The sequence below is a fragment of the Anolis sagrei genome, chromosome 12, assembly GCF_037176765.1.
Source record: "Anolis sagrei isolate rAnoSag1 chromosome 12, rAnoSag1.mat, whole genome shotgun sequence".
NCBI lineage: Eukaryota > Metazoa > Chordata > Lepidosauria > Squamata > Dactyloidae > Anolis > Anolis sagrei.
The window spans coordinates 21,710,110-21,718,498 of record NC_090032.1 but is presented as its reverse complement, the minus strand read 5'-3'; the positions used below and the strand labels follow the sequence as shown (position 1 = coordinate 21,718,498).

General features: G+C 40.9%; 1 protein-coding gene across 2 annotated transcripts in view; it reads right to left on the bottom strand.

Annotated features, from left to right (window-relative positions):
• Positions 1 to 6,712: 6,712 nt before the first annotated feature.
• Positions 6,713 to 8,389, bottom strand: part of LOC132764454 (V-type proton ATPase catalytic subunit A-like) — a 27,534-nt gene continuing 25,857 nt past the window's right edge. For both annotated transcript variants that reach the window (XM_067472573.1, XM_060758483.2), the window contains one exon: positions 6,713 to 6,977. In XM_067472573.1, the coding sequence (XP_067328674.1) occupies positions 6,885 to 6,977 (93 nt within the window). In that variant the 3' untranslated portion in view covers positions 6,713 to 6,884. The remainder of the gene's footprint in view (positions 6,978 to 8,389) is intronic.

Below are 8,389 nucleotides of genomic sequence, written 5' to 3'. Positions count from 1 at the left end.
ACTCCCATTGCACACTCATAGGGTCGGATGGGGAATTACAACCGCACATATCCACTTGTGCGGTGGGGAATGACAACTCCCATCACCCACAGTTTTGACTCATGGGGGTGATGGGAGATGTAGTCCACGAAGATCAGGACTCTTGCCTGCCTTATAGGCTCATTATAGCAGGTCCTTCCTATGTGTTTTTTTGGGAGCTGTAGTTTGGAGAAGACGTGATTGAGAGCTCTAGTGCACTATGGGCCTCTTTGGAAAGAGAGATAAAGCGGGAGAGACATAACAATAATAACAGTATAGTATAATAATAATAATAATAATAATAATAATAATAATAATATAGAAAATAATATAGAAAATAATATAGAAATAATATAGAAGAATATAGAAAATAATATAATAAAAATAATATAGAAGAATAATATAGAAGAATATTAATATACAATAATAATATAGAAAAATAATATAGAATAATAATAATAATATAGAATATAGAAAATAATATAGAAAAATAATATAGAATAATAATAAAATAGAAGAATATAGAAAATAATATAGAAGAATATAGAAAAATAATATAGAATAATCATAATATAGAATAATAAAAATATATAATAATCATAATATAGAATAATATAGAATAATGATAATATAGAAAAATAATATTGAAAATAATATAGAATAATAATATAGAAGAATAATAATATGGAAGAATAATATAGAAGAATAATAATATAGAAGGAATATAGAAAATAATATAATAAAAATAATATAGAAGAATATTAATATAGAATAATAATATAGAAGAATAATATAGAATAATAATAATAATATAGAAGAAGAATATAGAAAATAATATAGAAAAAATAATATAGAAGAATAATATAGAAGAATATTAATATAGAATAATGATAATATAGAAAAATAATATAGAATAATAATAAAATAGAAGAAGAATATAGAAAATAATATAGAATAATAATATAGAAAAATAATCTAGAATAATAATGTAGCATCATAATAATATAGAAAAAATAATATAGAATATTAATATAGAAAATATAGAATAATAAAAATATATAATAATCATAATATAGAATAATAATATAGAATAATGATAACATAGAAAAATAATATAGAAGAATAATAATATAGAAAATAATATAGAATAATAATATAGAAAAATAATATAGAATAATAATAATATAAAAGAATATAGAATAATGATAATATAGAAAAATAGTATAGAATAATTATAGAATAATAATATAGAAAAATATATAGAATAATAATAATATAGAATAATAATAATAATAATAATAATAATACATCCACGCTACTTTGACCACTCCATTGTATGTAATGGGACTTTTAGCATCAGTGGATACCGAGGTCCCACTGCAATTTGAAAAAATATTATATTTTGGGGCAAAAAATTAAGAATAAACAAAGCGACCTGCTTACCTTCAGCAGCTCGGCCGTTTTGGCGACGCGCTTACCCGAGAAGGAAAGCCATGTGTTTGGATGGGGATGAATCTGCCTTTTTCTTCCTTTCTTTGAACGTACAAAGAGCCAACGCCGGGCCAAAGCGGGGTTTTTATAGCGGTCATTGTCTGGCGGGTGACCGCCCAAACAATGGGGAGGAAGCCTCTCGTTCTCGCTCGTCGATGAAAATAATTGCTATTATTTTTTTGCTGACGACGAGCCTTCGAAAGTTTGGGAACCCTTTTCTCTTCCGTGGAGAATGGTCCAGTGACCTTTCTGACCCCGGGTGGACACGAGCCGAGATCCACTCCCCCCCCCCCCTTTTTAATGGACAGAATAATAATATTTATTTATCGTGACAGGCAACCGAACAGTTGTATTACAGTCTTCTGTGTGCCCAGGGGGGAGTCTCTCATTGAGGTTCTGGGTTTGAGCCTGCCACTTTTGGACTCTCGCTTGCTGGGGTGTTCCAACGAGTGTCTCTGTAGATCTTAGAAAACTATGTCTTGATTGGCGTTGCCGGCTGATACCCAAACAGGGGATGAGCTGGAGATGTCTCTGCCTTGGTCCTTTCACTATTGGCTGCCACTTCCCGGCGGATGTCAGGTGGTGCAATACTGGCTAAGCAGTGGAATTTATCCAGATGTTGTTGTTCATTCGTTCAGTCGTCTCCGACTCTTCGTGACCTCATGGACCAGCCTACGCCAGAGCTCCCTGTCGGCCGTTACCACCCCCAGCTCCCTCAAGGTCAGTCCAGTCACTTCAAGGATGCTATCCATCCATCTTGCCCTTGGTCGGCCCCTCTTCCTTTTGCCTTCCACTTTCCCCAGCATAATTGTCTTCTCTAGGCTTTCCTGTCTCCTCATGATGTGGCCAAAGTACTTCAACTTTGTCTCTAGTATCTTTCCCTCCAGTGAGCAGTCGGGCTTTATTTCCTGGAGGATGGACTGGTTGGATCTTCTCGCAGTCCAAGGCACTCTCAGAACTTTCCTCCAACACCACAGCTCAAAAGCATCGATCTTCCTTCGCTCAGCCTTCCCTAAGGTCCAGCTCTCACATCCGTAGGTTACTACAGGGAAGACCATGGCTTGGACTAGGCAATGGATCTTGGTTGCCAGTCTGATGTCTCTACTCTTCACTATTTTATCGAGACTGGACATTGCTCTCCTCTCAAGAAGGAAGCGTCTTCTGATTTCCTGGCCACAGTCTGCATCTGCAGTAATCTTTGCACCTAGAAATACAAAGTCTGTCACGGCCTCCACGGTTTCTCCCTCTATTTTCCAGTTGTCAATCATTCTTGTTGCCATCATCTTGGTTTTTTTGACGTTTAGCTGCAACCCGGCTTTTGTGCTTTCTTCTTTCACCTTGATTAGAAGGCTCCTCAACTCCTCCTCGCTTTCGGCCATCAGAGTGGTGTCATCTGCATATCTGAGGTTGTTAATGTTTCTTCCAGCAATTTTCACCCCAGCTTTGCATTCATCCAGCCCCGCACATCCTCGCATGATGTGTTCTGCATACAAGTTAAAAAGGTTGGGTGAGAGGATGCAGCCTTGCCGGACGCCTTTCCCAATCTTGAACCAGTCTCCTGTTCTGTGGTCAGTTCTGACTGTTGCTACTTGGTCCTTGTACAGATTCCTCAGGAGAGAGGGAAGGGGGCTTGGGATGCCCATCCCACCAAGAACTTGCCACAATTTATTATGATCCACACAGTCAAAGGCTTTAGAATAGTCAATGAAGCAGAAGTAGATGTTTTTCTGAAACTCCCTGCCTTTCTCCATTCTCCAGCGGATATTGGCAATCTGGTCTCTCGTTCCTCTGCCTTTTCTAAACCCAGCTTGAACATCTGGCAACTCTCGCTCCATGTATTGCTGGAGTCTTCTTCCTTGCAGGATCTTGAGCATTACCTTACTGGCATGAGAAATAAGGGCCACTGTACGGAAGTTTGAGCAGTCTTTCGCATTTCCCTTTTTTGGTATGGGGATCTAAGTTGATTTTTTCCAGTCTGATGGCCATTCTTGTGTTTTCCATATTTGCTGGCAAATGGCATGCATCACCTTGACAGCATCATCTTTTAAGATTTTAAACAGTTCAGCTGGGATCCCGTCGTCTCCTGCTGCCTTGTTGTTAGCAATGCTTCTTAAGGCCCATTCAACCTCACTCCTCAGGATGTCTGGTTCTAATTCATTCACCACACCGTCAAAACTATCCTCGATATTATTATCCTTCCTATATAGATCTTCTGTATAGTCTCGCCACCTTCTCTTGATCTCTTCAGCTTCTGTTAGGTCCCTGCCATCTTTGTTTCTTATCATACCAATTTTTGCCTGAAATTTACCTCCAATGTTTCTAATTTTCTGGAAGAGGTCTCTTGTCCTTCCTATTCTGTTGTCTTTTTCCACTTCCATGCATTGCTTATTTAAAAATAGTTCCTTATCTCTTCTGGCTAACCTCTGGAATTGCGCATTTAACTGGGCATATCTCCCCTTATCCCTGTTTCCTTTTGCTTTCCTCCTTTCTTGGGCTACTTCCAGTGTCTCAGCAGACAACCATTTTGCCTTCTTGGTTTTCTTTTTCTTTGGGACATACTTTGTTGCCGCCTCCTGAACAATGTCGCGGATTTCTCCAGATACCCCGTGATAATGTGGCATGTCTTATTAAGAGCCACATCCACTGTTTTAGCGTGGTGAGATGTGTTCCATGCCAGGCATGCATACTCAGCACCAGCATAGCAAAGGCAAAGGGCAGATGCCGTAACTGTGTCTAGTTGTGATCCCCAGGTTGTGCCAGTCAGCTTTCGTATGATGTTGTTTCTAGCGCCCACTTTTTGCTTGATGTTCAGGCAGTGCTTCTTGTAGGTCAGAGCACGGTCCAGAGTGACTCCCAGGTACTTGGGTGCGCTGCAATGCTCCAGTGGGATTCCTTCCCAGGTGATCCTCAGAGCTCGGGATGCTTGTCTGTTCTTGAGATGAAAAGTACATGTCTGTGTTTTGGATGGATTAGGGATCAGCTGGTTTTCCCTGTAATAGGCAGTAAGAGCACCTAGAGCTTCGGAGAGCTTCTGTTCAACCATCTCAAAGCTCCCTACTTGAGTGGTGATGGCACGGTCATCAGCATAGATGAAACTCTCTATCCCTTCTGGCAGTGGCTGGTCATTTGTGTTGATGTTGAACATGGATGGAGCAAGCACGCTCCCCTGAGGCAGGCCGTTCTTCTGTTTCCGCCATCTGCTTCTCTGGCCCAGGAACTCAACAAAAAAGCTCCTGTTCGGTAGCTGATTTCCTTGAATGGTGATGGCACAATCGTCAGCATAGATGAAACTCTCTGTCCCTCGTCGCTGGTCATGTGTGTAGATGTTGAACATGGATGGAGCAAGCACGCTCCCCTGAGGCAGGCCGTTCTTCTGTTTCCGCCATCTGCTTCTCTGGCCCTGGAACTCAACAAAAAAGCTCCTGTTCGGTAGCTGATTTCCTTGAATGGTGATGGCACAATCGTCAGCATAGATGAAACTCTCTGTCCCTCGTCGCTGGTCATTTGTGTCAATGTTGAACATGGATGGAGCAAGCACGCTCCCCTGAGGCAGGCCGTTCTTCTGTTTCCGCCATCTGCTTCTCTGGCCCTGGAACTCGACAAAAAAGCTCCTGTTTTGTAGCTGGTTTCCTATGAGGCGGGTGAGGTGGTCGTCCTTGGTGATATTATACATTCTTCTCAGGAGGAGGTGGTAGATGACGGGTTAGGGATCAGGCAGCAGATGGCAATGATGAAAAGCAGTGGGGACAACGAGTCTCCCTGGAAAATTCCTCTCCTGATGTTGAGAAGTCCATAGTTTTCATTTCCAACCAACAGTTCAGTTTTCCAGTGCTTCATCATATTTTCGACGTTTTTACAAATCCCGATGGTGTCTAGGCACTTGATGATCCAACTGTGTGGGATGCCACCTTGCCATGGTGGTGGGGCTTAACTGCTCCAAGGATGCTGAGAGCTGTGCTGGTGGTACTATAACTCCCAGCAGGTCCAACCAAGCCAGAGAGATCTCAGATAAGGAGTGGAATCAAGAGCACCTCACCCATTAGCACTATGGAGAAACGAATCAAAACGAAGCCGAACTTTGTTTTATTATCATGCTTTTCTCTTGAGAACAAAGAATCTCCTCCAAAAATATTCAGGATTCGATTTTGGAATATTTGCATCTATATTATGAGATATCTTAGAGACAGAACACATATATCTATATATATATAAAATGCTCTGTGCGTCACGAGTCCTTTAAAAACAAAAGAACCAATGAAAAAAATCACACCAAATTTGGCAACAAAACGTCCCACAACACAAGGAGTGACCATCACTCAAAAAATTAATATTTTGTCATTTGGGAGTTGTAATTGCTGGGATTTGTAGTTCACCAACAATCAAAGAGCATTGCTGTACTCCACCAGTGATGGAATTGAACCAAACTTGGCACATAGAACTCCCATGACCTGTACTGGAAGGGTTTGGTGGGCATTGACCTTGAGTTTGGGAGTTGTAGTTCACCTACACCCAGAGACTACCATGGACTCAAACAAAGATGGATCTGGACCAAATTTGGCACGAATACTCCATATGCCCAAATATGATCACAGATGGAGTTTGGGGGAAATAGACCTTGACATTTGGGAGTTGTAGTTACTGGGATTTATAGTTCACCTACAATCAAAGAGCGTTCTGAACCAGACCAACGACAGAATTGGGACAAACTTCCCACACGGAACCCCCATGACCAACAGAAAATATGCAAGGCCATCCAGTCCAATTCCCTTCACTAGGGCAAGAAAATGTAATCAAAACCCTCCTGACAGAGAGTCATCCAGCCATAGATATAGATATAAATGATTCACACAGGGAGAGATATAGTATCATAGATTTGAAATGGACCCCTGAAAAAGAAAATGATATGTTGCAAGTTCCAGAGTAGGCAAACCAGACACGGACAAAGAAACAGCAAGAAATCCTGTTTACCCACAAGCATAAAGAAAGTACATATATTAGAAACCAACACTTTCTCTTTACTTTATTTTCCATATCAACCGACCTGGCCACAGCAACACGTGCCAGGGGACAGCTAGTGTGCTTATATATGTATACATACACATACACATATATGTTTTGGAGATGGGGCCAAATCCAACAGATAAAACAAACTGACGTTTCTCATTTTTCAAATTTTGGATCACAACCCTAAGGTGCAAAAAACCCCACAACCTCGTTGAAAAGAAGTAACTCGTTCATTATGTAAAAGAGCTTGCGTTTAAATTTATTCAGGGAATACAAAGGGGAACGTTGCGAGAGAAGAAGCCAATGGTTGACTTTGGAACAAAAACGAGATGAGAGTCCTAAAGAAGTCAGTTTGGTTGAGGAGTCCAACCTCAATCCTCCAAATTGCGGAAGGCATTCTGCATTTCCTCGTTTAGCTGGACATAATGAGCTTTGATCTTGGCCTCGCCGTCCTTCGTCGGATCCTAAAGGGAAAAAGACTAATGAACAATGCTGTACATGGATGACCTGAAGCTGTATGGGAAAAGCAAAACCGAAACCCAGTCTCTGACTAACACTGTCCGAATCTTTAGCACGGATATAAAAATATCGTATATGACATTAACAGACAATATCATCCATGTATACGAGAGCAACAGACAAGGGAGGTATAGGAAGAAGAGAAAGAGAGAAAGAGGGAGGGAGGAAAGACAGAAGGAAGGATAGAACCAAAAAGCAAAGGAAAGAAGGAAAGATGTAGAAAAGGAAAGAGAAAGAGGAAAAGAAAAAGGGGGAAGGAAAGAGATAGAAAAGGAAGGAAGGAGAGAAGGAAAGAAAAAAGTAAGGAAGGAAAGAGGGAGCAAAGGAAGAAGAGAAAGAAAGAGAAAGAGGGAGGGAAGGAAAGACAGAAGGAAGGAGAGAAGGAAAGAAAAAGGAAGGAAGGAAAGAGGGAGCGAAGGAAGAAGAGAAAGAAAGAGAAAGAAGGAAGGAAAGACAGAAGGAAGGAGAGAAGGAAAGAAAAAAGTAAGGAAGGAAAGAGGGAGCAAAGGAAGAAGAGAGAGGAAGACAGAAAGAGGGAGGGAAAGGCAGAAGGAAGGAGAGAAGGAAAGAAAAAAGTAAGGAAGGAAAGAGGGAGCAAAGGAAGAAGAGAGAGGAAGATAGAAAGAGGGAGGGAAGGAAAGACAGAAGGGGAGAAGGAAAGAAAAAAGGAAGGAAGGAAAGAGGGAGCGAAGGAAGAAAGGAGAGAAAGAGGAAAAGAAAAAGAGGATGGAAAGAAAGGGGTAGAGAAAGAAGGAGAGAAGGAAACAAAAAAAGTAGGGAAGGAAAGAAGGAGCGAAGGAGAAGAGAAAGAGAGAAAGAGGGAGGAAGGAAAGACAGAAGGAAGGATAGAAGCAAAAAGCAAAGGAAGGAAGGAAAGAGGAAAGAGGAAAAGGAAAAGGGGAAGGAAAGAGAGAAGGAAGGAAGAAGTGAAGGAAAGAAAAAGGAAGGAAGAAAAGAGGTAGAGTAGGAAGAAAGGAGAGGAAGGGAAGAAAAAGAAAAAGGGAGGGAGGAAAGAAGAAAGGAAGGAAGGAGAGAATGAAAAAAGAAAAGGAAAGGAAGGAAAGAAGGAGGGAAAGAAGGAGAGAAAGAGGGAGGGAAGGTTGGCCACAGCAACGCATGGCGGGTACAGCTAGTTAATAATAATAATGCTGTACATGGGTAACAATGCTGTACATGGATGACCTGAAGCTGTATGGGAAAAGCGAAACCGAAACCCAGTCTCTGACTAACACTACGAATCTTTAGCACATCAAAATATCATCCACATATATGACAGTAACAGACAATATGATCCACATATACGAGAGCAACAGACAAGGGAGATATAGGGTTTCATAGCTCCAAAATATCATCCCAA